General features: G+C 42.0%; 1 protein-coding gene and 1 long non-coding RNA gene across 2 annotated transcripts in view; one reads left to right on the top strand and one right to left on the bottom strand.

Moving 5' to 3' along the window:
- The window catches only part of LOC118113499, a 17,462-nt gene extending 859 nt beyond the window's left edge, over positions 1-16,603 (top strand). The window contains exons 2-3 of the long non-coding RNA XR_004697343.2: positions 7,205-7,326; positions 15,696-16,603. This is a non-coding gene — a long non-coding RNA (uncharacterized LOC118113499). The remainder of the gene's footprint in view (positions 1-7,204; positions 7,327-15,695) is intronic.
- The window catches only part of gabbr1a (gamma-aminobutyric acid (GABA) B receptor, 1a), a 68,946-nt gene that overhangs the window by 48,305 nt on the left and 2,715 nt on the right, over positions 1-17,926 (bottom strand). The window contains exons 2-6 of the mRNA XM_035163263.2: positions 16,618-16,704; positions 15,681-15,745; positions 14,508-14,646; positions 10,718-10,903; positions 9,523-9,540 (exon numbers count right to left, since the gene is read on the bottom strand). Of these exons, the coding sequence (XP_035019154.1) occupies positions 9,523-9,540; positions 10,718-10,903; positions 14,508-14,646; positions 15,681-15,745; positions 16,618-16,696 (487 nt within the window). The 5' untranslated portion in view covers positions 16,697-16,704. The remainder of the gene's footprint in view (positions 1-9,522; positions 9,541-10,717; positions 10,904-14,507; positions 14,647-15,680; positions 15,746-16,617; positions 16,705-17,926) is intronic.

Raw genomic sequence — 17,926 nt, 5'->3', positions numbered from 1 at the left:
ATAGCACCGACGTCTCCTCAGCTTTTTCACGCAGCCATTATTCCAACAGATGAAACGATTCACCGCGGAAAAAGAGAGAGAGCAGGCGCGCCAGAGCTCTGCGACTGATCCACTGCAGCATCGACTGGCTGTGTGCGTGTGTGTGTGTGTGGGTGTATGTGTGTGTGTGTGCGTGTGTGTGTGAGGGAGGCTGAGAGAGAGAGAGAGAGGAGGGAGGGAGGGGGATGAGTGGTTGGGAGGGGGCTCTGGGCAAAATGTCCTCAAAGATTTAGTAATGAGTTACACGCTGCGCTCAACTTAAACAGTTTCATCCATTTTTCCACGCACAACCTCCTCCTGTCACATTTGCTGTTTTGCATTTTTTTTTTTTACTCCTCTATTCTCTTTTGTGTAGCCGCTGCCACACAGGCTGCTCAGACACAAGCTGCTCAGACACAAGCTGCTCAGACACAGGCTGCTGGGTCCATGGTCGATTCCTGATCAATGCCCTCAACACACCAGGGTGCTGCAGGGGTTAGAGGCCAGGTTTAAAAAAAGGGACTCTTTAATACCCAGACACTTGGATTGGTTTTCCTCCGAGCATGGATCTGTTTGTGTGAGTCACACAGGTTCTCGTCGCCGCGGTGAAAATGAATAGCAACACATCAATAGTGCAGAATCTTCTGATATTGATTATTGTCATGATTGATGCAGCACGGCCTTTGATTAGTTTTTTGATTCATATTTGCTCAGAACCGCTTTAAAATTTCAACCACTTTAAAATCGATAACAGAATATGTTGGTATATTAAGGCTGGATGATATGGTCAAAATTATATCAAAGTAAAGAGTCGATATCAATATGTATCCCGATTATCTGTTAAATTCAGATTTCTGCTCCTTAAAGAGAAGGTTGTGGTTCTTTAAGGACAGAGAATGAAAAACACTTGATGATAATAGTGTGTTTCCACAATGCATAAGCATCATACTGATATATACTGAACCTTTGTTATATTGCTATCAATGCAAATTGTTGTTCTATTGTCCAGCCCTTTCGTATATATTGTCACGTTTCCACTAGAAGTTGCTGAACATTAATATTCAACCGTACCTCTGCTCCTGTCTAATAATTCAAACTGGGCTGAATTCTATTTGAAACATATTTTTTGTATATATTTGTTATTGATGCTTGAGTTTCAATTATTACATTTTAACATGTAGTTAGAAGTGGGGCTGAAAACGAGCATTTCTTTCGTAATCAAATAATCGGGCCATTACTTTTTAAAATAATCTATTAATTGTTGAGTCTTTTAAATGTCAGGAAATAATAATAAAGCGTCGTCATTTCCCAAAGCCCAAGGAGACATTTTTAAATTACTTGTTTTGTTCAACGGTTGAAAATTCAGTTTGCACATAAAAACAGAGGAAAACAGCAGCTGGGAAGCTCAAACTATGATGGTTGAGGTTTTTGTACCTGGGACGATTAATCACTGAATAGTTGCCATTAGCGAGATGAGATCAGATTAAATTAATTGCATTGCGGTCATTGCACACAGCGAGTGTAAGTTTATCTTCGAGCCAGATCGGTGCAAACAAAGAGCATATATATAATAAATATGAAGATGAATTCGTGAACAGAACCAGTGGGTTGTGCAGCAAGAAGAAATGAAACGTGATTCAGAATCATATCTTATTCATTTAACCTCGAACGTCAACTTGTGTCGAGCCATTATCCGTGTTAGTGGATGGGACATGGAACAAAGTAAAGAGTCAAAATACACGTCAAATACATTCTGTCTTTTGAGGTATAGTCTCTTTCACTCTGATGTTTGTTCAAGTGTTCATTTTTCATACGTTTGGTATTTATTAGTTATTTAATGCTATAAAAAAAAGGGGTGAAACGCCAGTGGGACCTAGATACCACGGCTCCATGATGTCATCGGCACGAGATGGCGTCATTTGTATCCAGGATACTTTAGCTTCATATCAGGAAGCGAAGGAACGTCCTCCATATTTATTTACAGTCTATGCTCGAAGCAAAGTACTTTTGACCTGATGGTGGCACTAGATTTAAAGTTAGATAACATCCATCCTGGTAGTAACATATGGCTAAAACCCGCAAATGTTACCAATATTTGTTCAGATATTTCCCTCAAGCTGAGGCTAAAGCACTGATTCTGCTCTTGGGACCTGCAGAATCATCCATTATCTGTGCTGCTCATCCTTTGAGGGGGCTGGAGCCAATCCCAGCAGAGACTGGGTGAGAGGCGGGGTACACCGGTTCACCAGTCCATCATAGGGCTGACATACAGAGGCAAACAACCATCCACATTCACACCTACAGGCGATTTAGAGTCTCCGATTAACCTCAGCTGTAAGTCTTTTGACTGTGGGCGGGAGAAAACCCACGCAGACACGGGAAGAACATGCAAACTCAAACATGTCAGGTTAGAGGCCAGAACCTTCGTATTGTGGGGCGACAGTGACAACCACTGCGCAATCAACCACATTCAAAATTATAATATACGACAATTCTGCATTAAAATGTCTAAAAACGATAACATATATTTTGTAAACTTGTGCACTTGCATTATCCAAGATGTTTTCAACAAGGTTCAAACCCAGAGAAATGTAACGTGTCATTTTGGTCCTTTTTTAATTGCATCATATCCTCTTTGTTCGTGGCTTCGTCCGTCTCTGCTACAACTTTCGGGGGAAATGACGTTTTTCCTTCCGCTGTTTGTATTGGTCACTCGGAATGGATCACGATTATTTATTGCTGCGTAACGTGAATAAAACTTTAATACAGGATCTCATCCGTGAACATGATTTGAACCTAAGTCGCGTCAGATCGATTTTACCTTGCAGTGGAGGTGAAGACAACAACTCCCATGATTCCACGCTGCTTAACTACATCATCAAACTAGGTCTTTTATTTTAGTTTTGATTGGGAGACCCCTTGTGGCCGAAGCTACATATGGTACGTTTAAGTGCTATTGAAAAACAACATAACCCCCTCGATGCTGTTTGACCTGTAAGTGCTTGTGCTGTGCTACCAAACGCGAGCAATGTGCAGCTCAGCTCGGTGATCGCCTCAGTTAATTCATAGAGCATTTTCATCTGCACCCCCCCTCCGCAGCCAAGTCTATAAAAGACGCCGCTTTGAGAAATCAGCAAAAAATGTGGCAGCTGGTATCAATCACGGCTGATGTTATTTGCCTTGGTCTCTATCGGAGGAAAGCAGAGACAGTGATGTAGTGAATAAGACGCACATGGACTCTGCACACCTGCTGTGTTCAGCCCACAGTCTCGTCTACGACACACCATCATGCTCACACGCTAACACACATGTGCAGCCATTAACACCTACACACACATAATCTGACACAATGGCCTTTAAAAGGTTAAAGGACCCATGTGATGCGTTTGCATTATTTCTTTCCTCCAGTGTGTTACAAAGGTTTTTAGTGAATGTAAAAGATCCGCAAAGTTAAAAAAGCCCAGAGTGAAGAGAGAGCCTGGAAGAAGAAGAAGAAGAAGAAGAAGAAGAAGAAGAAGAAGAAACAGTAGATGGCGGTAATGCACCTTGATGTTGGTTGCCAACCGCCAATTAATCGAACAAAGAAGAAGAAGAAGAAGAAGAAGAAGAAGAAGAGCGCTCCTGAAGCTCCTACTTCCTGGACATCGTGACGTCACACGACGTCACGCTGCCCCAAATTTGCATAATGCAAGTTTACTGGCCTCTAACAAAGTAAAGCGAGAGCGAGCGGAGCCCGACATATTTTACGCAGCAGTTGACCAATCACAACAGAGTGGGTAAACTGGCCAATCAGAGCAGACTGGGCTTTATCAGGAGCTAAGATTAAGAGAGAGGCGCTGCAGCAGTGAGGTCAATGTGGATGGGCCTGAAATCTGTATTCTCTCGAATGACCAGCAGAGGGCGACTCCATGGGTTGCACAAAGAAATACGTTTCGACAAAAGTCGGAGAAAATTACTTTACTTCTCACTTGATTTATAACGTCAATAAAACATGTTCTTAATAGTTAATGGTTTCAATCTCGAGGTTCAAGTCTTCTTCAATACAGCACGATGTTAATTTAGTAAATTATTGTCCAATTTAGTGTGTAATAGACGATACAGCACAGTATGTGTAGTATAGGGCGTGGATCCTGTGTGACTGACAGCTAGTGCCATCCAATGGGTGCAGGCCGCAGGTGTAGTTGGTTGTGTAATGTCCTCAAGCTCCACCCCTCGCTCCTCCAAATATGGTCACATCAAAACGACAGTTCACAGACTGTCTGAGGAACGTGATGTTAAACTTTTCACGTGTTTTTACAGATCCTGTGCACGTGTTTTAATTGCAAATGGAATATTATTGTTAAGGTTCCTTTTTGAAAATGAGTTATTGCCGAAGTCGAGAAGAAGATAATTATTTCTCCGGTCTAAATTAAAATCCCTCAGTAGTTAGGCGATGCAATATGACTGTTACACACTATAACCCTGGTTCATTACCCAAATCTCATTATCTGGATATCTCCGAGTAGCACGGAGCTATTCAAATCCAGCTGCTAACAAGCCCTCGCAGGCTGAGGTGAGACAAGTGATCATCCGCTGATATTTGCCTTCCACTTCCACCTCCTCATCCCCGCTGCCACCCCATGACCCCATCCAACGCACTATCAATTATTCAGCCGTGAACTTTATATGCTGCTTCGCTCCATAAGCATCGGGCAGTGCAGTGTTAACAACCGCTACGGTGGCAAATGCCACATTCAGAGCAGACATTAGCTGCTGCACAGCCTGAAAAAGATGCAATGGAGACACAAGTGTTGTAACATGTTGCTGAGCTGCTATAATGAGGAACTTGTACTTTATATTTGTGTGTCTGCAGTTTGCACACTGGGCATCATTCACAGTAATGGCCTGCTTCCCTCCTGGCGGATGCGATAGTGAGGAAAATACTGTTCTGAATGTTCCCTTTTTAACACAATTGCCAGATTATATTGTCCTCCACCTGCAGGGCGCAGTTCATTCAGGGAGCAATACGAATCTGTATAAAAAACGCTCCAGCAAAATATATTGTGCAAAATCAATCAGACTGTAGCCATTCCCAAGATGGCCGATGTTATGTTTTCGTAAGGATTTTTTCACAATGTCGACGCCACAAGTCAATCGCAGCAACTTGGTGCAGAAATCAGACTTTTGCATTTGGCAACATCCATTCATTTCGGATGTTTAACTTTTCTCGTTGCATCAGATTGTCTCGGTGGAAACTATAGATAAAATAATAATGGAAATAATAATAATAATGATTTAATAATGAACCTTTTAAAAGTCAGTTGCAAGCTTCTTAACAAGTTCAAAATAAAGGATTAATGCTTACGACAGGAAACAATTAAAAGAAGTTTGAAGATTATGAAACATCAGGGCAGAAATATAAGAAGAAAACAAATAAAACGTTTTTAAATGATTAAAATAGAAAGATTAGAGGTAGAAATAATGATTATTATATTAATAATAGCCTTTTTTGTATAGTAAAAAGTTAAAAACGTATATTTATGCTATTATATAGCACAAGCATAAATGTTGGCCGGTAAATAAAGCTTGTCATGTACTGAGATACAGTGTGATCATTACATAATTTGCCCACAGCAGCACACTGTACTCCAGCTAGTTTCCAATACTCTGCAGAATCTCAGCCATTAAAAAGATATAGAACACAAGTATCAGGGTGGAAAGAAAATAATAAGTTCGTTGTTCATCTGTTAAAAACTTTGCAGCAAAATTTGAGTATTTATAAAAATAGACATCTCCCTCAAACTAACATGGTTTCTGAACTGTATGGAGTCGTACTTATACACAGTTTGTCTGGTGAGCCGTTTTAACATCACGAACAGGGAAGACACACGGCAGCTAAAATCACAAAGATGGCCGTAAATGTTTCTAATTTTCAACAAACCCCACAAGTCCAAACGCAATGTTTTCTGAGTCTGCTACAGCTTATTCCTCCGAGCCACAGGCGACCACATTTCTCAAAAGACTATTAAAAACACATCAGTGAGCCTCCATGTGCCTTGATTACAGGGAACATGGCCAGTGTGGTTTATTTGGAGTGGATCCCACATCCAAGACTCCCTCGAGCAACAATTAATTCACAACTGAACAGACTTTTATTTAAAGTTTATTCCTGTTTGAGCAACGTTAGTTTAGAACTGCACATTTTGACTAAATTACTTTTTTAAACAAAGAAACTCCATTTGTTGCCGTTGATGGATTTGAACATTTTAGTTGGAGCGATCATTAGGAGACACCCACACATCCGTAAAGGTCCTTAGAAGCATTTTCTGTTTGCATAAATGCTTTAAACTTTGATACATCCCGTTTTAAAAGTAATTTTTGTTGATGTGCTATGTTACAAGCGACATCTATTACACCTCTGTCTGTCCACGGAGAGGGATCCCTGACTTGTGACTCTCCCCTGAGGTTTCACAGCATTTGTCCCCCTGTTAAAAGCCTTTTTTAAAAGCTTTTCCTCACCATAATCGAGGAGTAAGTGCAGAGGATGTCGCACCTTGTACAGATTGTTAAGCCCCATGAGCCTAATTGTGATTCCTGAATTCGAGCTATGCAACTAAAACTTGATTTGATCTAGATTTGCTGTGAATTTTTTCCTGTTAGCAAGTTAAACTGGCTGCAGTTGTTTGCAGAGAAGGTTCAACTCGTCACGTCCTGGTCGTTGTTGCTGATTTGTTCGTATTTATTGTGTATCTGCGGCTTCGTTACTGTATTAGGAGAAAACGGATGAACTGAAGTGATGCCGTCCTTCCACACACACAGACACACACACACACAGGGTAGAGCCGACACACACACACACACACACACAAACACAGGAACAGGGTATTAACCTTTCTCCCGCTGAGGAGGCAGTAAGTAGGTGGTGATGGCACAGGGAGTGGAGCGAGACGGAGAGAGCAGAACCAGAAGGAGGTCAGTGTTGAGACAGTGGATGGAAATGTCTATTTGTGGGAACAGTGTTCGTCCGCTGCTTTGTTAATTCTGTCTGTCCGTGACATTCGGAAACTTTTTTTCCCTCAGTAACTCGAGGGATTACTTACATAAAACTATATATATATTCAGAGTTCAGCTGCTGTATATTGTGTCTGCACAGACTAGTGTTAATGAACAGTGTGTGAACGTGATGGTTTTTTTTGCTTTCACGCAGGTTTACGCCATAGACTGGATTTAAAGATGGACGACACATTTCCTCCCACTATCCAGAAATGAAGCCAAACGTCGCCATCTTGTGTATTGGAGCCATAGTCTGCACGGGGGGGTGGAGCCGAGGTAACGAAGTCCCATTGATACACATGCTCGACCAATCAGGAATCAGTCTCAGGTGTCAATCAGTACTTTTCACAAAACTTACAGGGAAACACGAGCACACAAACATCAGTGTGATAAGAACATGACACAAACCATCTTTGGTTAAATGTATTTAACATGTACTTGACTCTTTGGTTCATGTCCCATCCATTAACATGGAGGAGGCAGGATTTATGACTTACTCTGCAGCCAGTGGTCATGTCGTCCATCTTTATATCTTTACAGTCTTTAATGTATTTCTAATTCAATTACAGTAACTGTGTGTGGGGGCGAGTCTTTCCGAGGATGGTCGCTTCAGTGTATGATTCAATATCTGGACAATTGCTAATGTGGTGACATAACCGAGCGAGAGGCTGACCCACAATGCAGCGCTAACAAACGTATCCATCATCCTCACCAGCGCTCAGATTAAATGGCTGCGCTGGTAGATGTTTTGACCCCTCATTTTCCCAGGAGGGCTGACACAGCACATTAGTTCATTTTTCAGATATTGACCCACTGCAAACGGTTTTCAAACCCTCAACACCGAACTACACTTTGAACTGTTTTAACGGCTTCTGAACAGGTTTTTTATTGTGCCTGTTGCACTTCAACCCACGGAAATTGAACTGCTATTTAAATTTTTAATTTGAATGTCGTTGTTAATGCTGAACTGGTGAGGCGAAGGCAATTTTCCAGCCTTAGTGAATAGTAAAGTTCTATTCATTCATTCACACACTTTCAGGACCAGGGCTAAGTGAACAGGATATTTTGTACCTGACTGTTTATACCTGCTTGGTTACAAACCCACATCTGGTCTCATGCTCCACTTCTTCAAAACCCTGCTTAGTTCTACATGGCAGCAGCAGAGCAGCCATCATTAGCATTGAGCTAACAGGAATTATCCGTCAAAGTTTGGAATTCAAATAAAGACACGAGCGTGCGAGTTTGGATATTTATCAGTAATAATTGGCAGCAGATTAAATTGGCTTCTCTTCTTGCTTTGATTCATATAATTTTCTGCTCAACAAAAATAATGATCCTCATGTAACATCTGGTAGGAATGTGTGTGGGGGAACGCTCTCAGCCTGTGAATGCTTTGATATAAAAGATATGAAAACTAATTTCTTTTAACGTCTACAGCTTCAGATCAAATTTATCTTGGCCTATATTCTTGTTTCTCACAGCAGAGAAACATTTAGGTGGAAAACTTTTAGATAGAAGAAGTTTTCTCCCCACCCCACATCAGGTCCGATCTCTCCAGCTGGTTCGGGGATTGAATTCTTCGTTTACAGAACAACCACTTGTCACTTGCTTCAGGCTACAGCTGCACCAGATGGAGACAGACACGCCCCAGTTTGGCCCAATTCTCAAAGACCACTGCTGCCCTCCTGTGGTCACAGTACTCACTGACATGTGAGGATTGTTGCATATTAAAGAAAAGACGCCCATGTAATGCATTAAACATTATTTTAAAATCGACATTTTATTCCTAGAATTTATTTGCATACGTATGCATAATTTTCAAAACAGTCTTTTAAAAGGAAAGTCTTTTTTTGTTTGTGGCAGATTATATTTGTTTAGTCTGGTCATGGAAACAAAGTTCTTAGTTTATGTTGAGATATGTTATAAGTAACTAGAATTACCATCCTGCAGTTCTCTGCCTCCTCCAACCAGAGCAGTTTCAGTCTACATACATGTTTTTTCCAAACTTCCACTGACATCTAGTCCAATGATGCTTGAGTCCAAGTGACAACTGGTCAAAATGTGAGGAAATTCTCTAAAGTCAGACTCGAGATATAATGTTAAATGGGCCAGAAACACCGTAACCTTTGACCTTCAAAATCAAACGGGTGCATCTTCAGAGTCCAGCTGAAAGTTTGTACCAAATCTGAAGAAATTCCCTCAAAGTGTGGTTGAGATACAACGTTCACAAGACGGATACAGAAAATATAATGTCTCCGAACTCGGGCTGTCGCCGGCACAGGAGTAAAAAGGTCATGTCACAGGAGCATGTTTATAATATGTTTCTGTCACAGACGTCCATGTGGTCTGAGCTCTAGTGCGTCCATGACACAATAAATAACACAACTGAGTAACTATTGTGGTAGAGGAGGGTTTGAGCAAAGTGTCTCGTGTATCAGGAGCACGATGAGAATAAGAAGGAAAAGATCTCACCTGTGTAGTTTCTGTCATCTTTGGCAGGAAGACAGAAAAAAGAAAGAACAGATGATTAAAAACTTAATTCAGGTTGTAATGGAACAATCAACTATTTATTATCATTCTAATTCAACACTGGAAAACAGCTTTAAAATTAAAATCTTTTTCAGTAATAGGAACTCATTTTTGGAAATCCATATAAATAGTTTTATATGATTACTTGGCTCCTTTGATAATGGGATTGTAAATTTGCCTCGGACAGAAATCCTACAAAAGTTCCTGCAGCCTGTGACAATGTTCCTCTGCATTGTCCCTGTCTAATAAATAAATAAATAAATAAATAAAATGATGTCAAAGATTTGGTGCAGTGAGGCTCAGGTACTTTCCTCCACTAGGTGGCAGTGACGCATCGCTGTAGTGCAGCATCATGCAGTGATGATGCCTGGGAGGAGGCTCCTCACTGAGTTGTTATGTAATCTCTGTTATGTTACAGGCATTTAATAAGAGACAGAAATCTAACAGTTATTTAGCTTATATATAACTCAAATTGTAATATTTTCAGATATTCCATCAGTACCTGAGCACAGTTTTTAAATATGTATATAAACAAAGCATTTATAAAATTAGTTTAGCTTTTTTAGGGATTATAAAATAAGTAGCCTACTTTCAGTCACCCAATCCAACCGTGCTGATAATTCCTTCTTTCATCCCTTTTAATACCAGTCCCACAGCAGTTTTACTGGTTACCATGCCAACCCCTCTAACACCCAGTTGGCAACCTGGTTTCTTTTCGGTTCATTGTTTCATTCGATGCGTTAAATCCTCATTTATTTGCACTAATTTGGACAAATCCTCTCCGACAGTGGACGTGTCAGCTGCAGTGAAACGTTCGTCTGTGGTTTAATGTGCAGGACGTCCGACTGTCACTTGTTTTACCTGCACTCTGAGGGCTACGCTCTGATTGGCTGCATCATTTAGTGACTAGTCACCGTGCTCCACCTCCGGGAGAACAGGTGTTTGCTTCTTATCCGTCATCTTTAATGCGTCGTGAGTAGAACTGTGGGGACTCGGATCAGGAAGTAGATCCAGGAACTTATTTATATTACACTGTGAGACGGGGCGTGTGCAGTAGATAAACATTTAACCCTTCCTACAGTACAATTGTCCAATTTCTTCTATAATTGGCACCTTCTGACAAATCTCATTCACTCACAGAGGCAGGTGGGCTTGGGTGCATCCCACTTCCCCAGCTTAGTGCAGTGGCTGATGTTTCTGCCCTCCAGGATGAAGCCGGCGTGGCAGCTGTAATGCAGCACCGTCCCTTCCACCGGCGGCCCTGGAGGCCTCGGCGTCACCCGGCCGTTCTCCAGGGACGTCCACACTCTCGGGCACAGCAGCACTGGAGACGAGAGGGAGACGGGGAGAGTTAGAGAAAGATGCATCACTGCGGGAATTAAGATGCAGTTGAGGTAATAAGCTTTGGGGGAAGAGAATAATGTTTTTTGAGTTCAGCAAGAGACAGGAAATTAGCTTTGATTAACTAAGTAACGTTCAAGAAGTGTTTATTGGGTTTTTTTGGACATTTGGGGGCAGGTGATTGTTTTAATGCACGCTGCAGCTGGGGCAGGATTGGGGCGGCTGTGAGTCAGGAGGTAGAGCAGGTTGCTAATCCGCTAATCTGAAGGTCGTGGTTTGATTCCTGATTCCTCCACATTGCCCCTGACGGCTGTGCAGACAGTGTGTGAAAGGGATGTGTGCTGGATATAGTGGCGTTGTGTGAACGGGTGAAGGTGAACAAGCCTCTGCATGTCTGAAGCAGAAATCTCTCACAAACATAAGAGTTTTTGATTGCGAACCCAGAACCTTCTTTACGTGCTGCTCAATTCAAAATCAACAGATAAATAGTAATTTTCTCTTTGAATCCATGTTTAAATCACACTAATCTTCCATCATAAAATACTGTGGTTGACCATTTGCTTCCAGACCATAGACTGTTTATAAAAATGGACATAGACTCAGAAAGCGAAGCCCATGTGAAAGCACCTGAAACCTGTATTTTCTATAATGACCAGCAGGTGGCGAACCAGGTTTCAACTGAGACAGTGCTAACCAGTATAGTTAATATTTTAAATCTTAATTCGCTTTAATCAGAATGAGAAAAGCTTTTTTTAGTATCCCTGAGGTGATAACAGAAACAGGAAGTCCCAAATACAGTGCAGACACAATGTGATATAAATATCTTCCATTGAAGACTCCAGATATGTAACAGGAACCATTAGTGTCGATCACCTGCTAGAAATAAATGAGGCCAAAGCTTTTGTCTTGGTTTGATTCTCTGACAAAATGCAGAGCTCTAGAATCTAATTCTGTGTATCTGCAGTTTGTTGAATCTTCCTTCCAGCATACGAGTGCATGTACACGCACACGCACACACACACACACACACACACACACACACACACACACACACACACACACTTACTTCAATCTGCAGCCTGCTCACTTACATAAGCCAGAGAAAACAAAAATCCTGCTTTGGAGAAACTCTGGGGAAATCTAAATTCCACTGATGTTAAATAGGGACTGAGCGAACAAAAAACAGAGATATAGCCGGGTTCTGATTAGATCACTGGCCTTATTCTCAGTATTTGCAGAGGCAGTGGAGATGTGATCCGGGTAGAAATTACATTCAAGCTTCAGAATGCAAGATTTAGGTTTGGAAGGAAAGTTTGCAGACAGAAATACAGATTTAGACCCTATAGAAGCAGCAAAACACCTTAAATACTATAAAGGACAATTATTTTTTTTTAAAAGACATTACATCCAGTCTGTGGACGTTAAGCTCCTTAAAATCTCTGAAGCTTCTCACTGCAAACATCTGGAGGATCCCCTGCTGTGTTCACACATTGACTTCTCCTGGATTTCTACGGACTTTATACCACGAGGCCATAAAGTCTGTAGAAACTACGGAGCGTCTCAATCTGACATTTGCGTTCACACGTGCACCTCCTGCAGAGAAAGTACAGAGGACCTGCGGAGTCCAGTGCAGTCCAGCCTGAGTGCAGCTCGACTGACCCTCTGGAAAATGTCAGGTGCATGTTTAACAGCAGCATCAGAGGATACAGGCAGAAAGCTGGAATCAGCAGTGTTCAGCAAACTGACAAAAGAGAATCACTGGATCCACCCAGTGATCCAGCTCCATTCCAAAATTGGACAGGTTCTTTCTTGGGTCACGTCCCGTCCTTCCACCAAGTTTCATGGAAATCTATTCAGTAGTTTTTGTCTTATCAATCAAAACTAACAAACCATTCAACCAATAAACCAGCGGTCAGGAGCGAAAACATAATTATCTAAAGCGGCTACAATAGAAAACTATAACATCAAATGAAAGTGGGAAACTACTCGTAGTTATGAACCTAAATAGACACTTATCCAAATCCCCAGCTCCCACCAGTTCTGCAGATCTTCACTGTTCACCTCTCTCACAGCATCATTTTCTGCTGCAGCAGGCAGGTGGCTTGGACAAAAAAAAAAAAACTTCAAAACAGCTCCTGTGCTCTACCTGCTCGGCCCAGAACAGCCAACACACGGTCACAGACCAGCTGGTGAATCAAGTGGAGCGTTTATCTGCCAAAGAGCCAGAGATTTCCCTCAGGAGCTGCCAGGGACCAGGAGCAGAGTTAAAAGGGGGATTATTGGACAGCACATCCACCCGGTGTTCAGAGTCACCGTCCAAATCAGCAGTGATGTAGCTGCATAATCACCGGATGTGTAAATAGGAAAGTGTTCGCTGTTATTTCACTGTATCAGGGTGATAATGTTGCTCCTATAGACTGTAAATAAAGATGGACGACATGACAACTCCCCAAAAGTGAAGCCAAATCAACTCGATCGCCCCCTGGTGGCTGGTTGCAGTGCACGTTATAAATCCTGCCTCCTCCATGTTAGTGGACAGGCCATAGATGTCATTTTAGGTAGTTATCATCACACTGATGTAGGTTGAAGAGTATCTTTTTCCCTAGTAGTCGTAGTTTGGTTTTTATAAGTAATTTGATGCTATAGAAACAGGGTGAAACGTTGTGATTGGTCTTCATCCCACGATTGCCACTGCACAGACTCTAGGGGCGGCTGTGGCTCAGGAGTTAGGCCGGGTCATCGACTAACCAAAAGGTCTGCAGTTCGAATCCCAGACTTCCCCATTCTGCATGGAAAAGTCTCCTAGAGCAATATAATGAATTCTAAATTGCCCCTGATTGCTGTGAGTGATGTATGATTGAGAAAGATGCTTGAATGGGTGAATAAAGCGCTTTGAGCGATTCCTAAAACAAGAAAAGCGTTATATAAATACAGACCCACTGTGGTTCCAAATGCGCAAGATTGCAGTGTTCGTTTATCTTTATACACATTCTATGGCATAAATTAGTTATTAAGTGGTATAAAAAAGGGTGGAAGATCAAGATGGACAGCTGAGACGGACTCTCGATTGGTCAGGCGTGTGTATTGAGGGACCTCGATACCGTGGCCACTTCCCCTGATCACTACGTCGTTTGTATTTTGGCTTCATTTCTGTAAAGTGGGAGGAAGTGGAGACACGTCGTCCATCTTTATTTACAGACTATGGTTCTTTTAAAATGGTGGAAAGAACTAGAACAATAAGATTGCTGCTTTGAATTCATCTGAGCTCCACTAAAGGTTGCATCACTTTTCTTTACTGTGGATTTTCATAAGTAGCCGTGGAGAATGAAAATTACTCCAATCCCCGCCTTGCAGAGTATTTCACAGTTTCCTCTGTGCAACGTGTAAACGGGGAGAGTCAGTGACAGGCTGTGAAAACAACTGAGGTTTTATTTTTTGTTATTATTAATTGTGGCTTTAATTTGAGAGATGGTACGTGTTGGAAATGATTACACCACAGAAGATTTGTCAGGGAAAATAAAAAGTGAGAGGAGATAAAAGAAGAGAGGATGACGGGATGAAAAAGGAGACGAGAGGAGGAGACTTACAGCATCTGCTGTGCAGCGCGATGTCTGTCCACGTGCCGTTGGGCAAGCACTTCCTGACCTTGGGCCCCACGATCACCCGGTTTCCTCGGCAAATGTACTCGATCTCATAATCCACAGGGAGGATCTGCACGCTGCGGATCTGTGAGACACATGCGTGAGAGGAGAGACGACAATTAACGAGTGATTGATGCTTTCTCAAACCAGTTATTATGATTCACACAGGGACCCTCTTCATTCTGTCTCAGAGCAGCGGAGCCTTGCACCATATGGCGGTGACAATAGAGCTCTACTAAGAGCAATTCATGGCAATATTGTGTGAATTGATGGGCTGTCACACTCTGGATTACACCTTCTCTCTGGTTGAGGGATGCAGGAAATAAGATGGACAGCGCAGGTTTTATGTCTCACGTTGGTGTCGAGGTGTCGTATGTCTGTTTTAAACATGCGTACGTTAGATTTCAAACATTTCAATGGCTCGGTAACAGAGGTTTGGTCGTTCTTTCACTTTCACAGTGTGGAATGAAGAAGCTTTAAAGTCTCAAAAAATCTATTTATTATTGTTACATCTCTTGAATGTTTGATGATAGAAGGATGTTCTTACATAATAATAATAACCATTTGATACAGGAAATTATACAAGTAACAAAGTGCTTTACATCAAACAGTATGAAACTCACAAACAATCTGAATAATAATAATGACAACAAAAGCCATAGACACCACATGATAAAAGCCGATAAGACGGCAGCATTGTGGACGAACTGTAGACAGTGGATTGATTTCTGAGTGAGGCCACATTATAGAAAGGGAGTTACAGCAGTCATCCATCTGATGAAACAGGATTTCTGCAGGTTTAAACCAATACGAATGGAATTTAAGATCTATGTCAAGTACGACAGATATGTGGGAATATATGGTGAAGTAGCCGAGAAGAGGATAACCATGGAAACGCTATGTTATCTCGACAACTACAGGCAGAGACAGTTGGTGTCTATAGTCTTCAGCACAGCCAAGCCAAGTGCACTGAGATCAATTCTGACCAGGGTGTTGGTAGAAATTGTACAGAGGAGTGATTTAACGTACAAGTACCATAATTATTGTCTGGTGTTTGTCAAGGTTTGACATGTTTGACTTTACAGCGGAGCTACTGTGTCGTAACTGTCTTCTCTGTACCTGCTCTTGTGTCAGGCCTCTGTAGCGGATCCCCCCGTCCCTGGGAGGCCGGATGATGGCACAGCCTGAAGAAGAAAAGAAAAGACAAGGATGGAGAAAGTGGGACGACAAGAGCAGAGAAGGAAAGATCTGTGGCCGGATAACGTAGATATGTTACAGCAACATGATACATCCCACTTTTAGAACAGCCCTGGCTTCTGGAAGAACATTTTTTGTATTCGTTCTCTCTGTTGACGTTTGAGAAAATCCTGATAAAAGCAGTTTCAAGCCTGGGACCAGACCGACCTGCAGCTACGAGATGAATCGTGAAGATAAAACATTTGATTCGGAGCAAAAACAATATTTGTAAACGTAAAAAAGGTACAAGACTGTGTATATGATTTTTTTTTTTTTAGAGGGAAGGAACTACGCATCCCATAAACCATTGCAAATGATCCCTTTCATTTCCTTGTCTCTGAAAAACCCACAGCAGGTTAGAAAGGGAAACGGGATGTAATGATTTTCAGGGTTGTGGGAAACATTTCCACAGTAACTGCTCCACCAATCAGAGGCTATTAAACCTGAGGATTGTGGGTAGTGTAGTATTTCTCATTGATAACACAAGTAATACCCATTTTTCTTCAAACACAGTTGATAGCATACGAACTTTAGAGCACATCGCATCGTTTCACAACCTCCTAGCTTGTGGGACATCTGCATAGGATGGTTAAAATATTACGGCTGTTCATCAAAATCTCTATTCAGAAAATGAAGGGGGTTTTACTTCAGGCTCCAACACTGGAGAGCTCTATTTAACCGACATTTTCTGTACTGCACAAATTACAGAGTTTCATTCGGGTCACTTAGCAATCTCTGCGGGGTTACTTCTCTCCATTAATGCATATTGTAAACAGACACACACAGCAAACGCACACACACACACACACACAAGAATTACCTTCAGTTGATGAATTATGTATGGGCACAACACGAGACGGAAGAGCATAGAGAATAATCAGAAACAATAGCCGCGCCATCTCTGGATCTGAAAGAGAAGAAGGAGAGAGGTTTTCACTGAGATGTGAAAGGGAAAGTGAGGGTTCTGGAGAACGACAGAGACGAACAGAAAAAGTCACTGAGAACATTTTCCTACGGTATTAATGCTACACCCTGTGTCCTTGGATACAGTCATTTTCGCTTCACTGCCGTCCTTCTAAAAAAGGAATGCATCAACTTTTCCCCCTCCCTTTTCAACCTGCCTGACTGAGCGCAGCGAGGATGAGCTGTGAGACGAGACCACTTCTCTGCTCCTGTTTGTGTTTACAGTGCAGCTCAGGATCAGTTGATTACCACCTTTGCTTCCGTTCCAAAGGCCCCTGTGTACGCGGGGTCTCAGCTCAGGCTTTGACGCCCCGATAGTGATGGTTGTGAAAAGTGGCGGCTCACAGAATCATCTCACACTTGAGTCAAAAGATGTTTTCTTCATGTCACGGTAAAAGACCGCTTGTTGACCGTTTGGCACTAAAGCTTTCCAATGCACAGCTGTAAAAAAAAAAGTTATTTTAGATGTGTTGACTGTACAAGGTGAAATAACTCATACAGCCCCACAGGCAGGGAAACTGTGGAATAGACTGATGTAGCTCTGTAACCTTGTCAGACTCATCATGGACATTTAAAACGAGAGGAACAAAACTAGAACGGCACTCAGAGAGTGAACACGTCCACCGAGGCCCAACAGGCTCCTGAAATTCAATCAGGCTGCACCAAACTGTCCACACTCAAAGATTTTAGTTCTCTAAATATGTGGGATTGCCGTGAACTTTGTGAAAATGCATCTCTCAACGTTAAAGGAAGTGCAAATAAAAACTCCTGGATCTGCCATTTTGTCCAGATCTACGCCACGATTTGATGGGTTCCGTCTCGGCCCATGTGCCGTCCTTCCACCAAACAAACCAGCGGTGAGAACATGACCTCCGTGGCTGAGGTAATTATTTAAAGGGGCTATAATATGAAGTTTGAACATTTATCAGATGACAGAGTGAAAATAATGATGTATATATCAGAGGCAACTACCACCCAAATCTGCAGCTCCCATCAGTACCAGTGGTCAAGTTGCATTCTGGGTAATGTAGGCAGTAATGCTGACAGCTATTTTCATGACAGATTTAGCTTCTGATTGTTGACATAATGCGAGAATAATAGAGAATAATGCCTGCTGCAATTTCCCAGAATGCAAAGTTACATCTTCAATTGCTTTGTGTTGTTCA

The sequence above is a fragment of the Hippoglossus stenolepis genome, chromosome 8, assembly GCF_022539355.2.
Source record: "Hippoglossus stenolepis isolate QCI-W04-F060 chromosome 8, HSTE1.2, whole genome shotgun sequence".
NCBI lineage: Eukaryota > Metazoa > Chordata > Actinopteri > Pleuronectiformes > Pleuronectidae > Hippoglossus > Hippoglossus stenolepis.
This window is presented reverse-complemented; position numbering and strand designations above follow the sequence as displayed.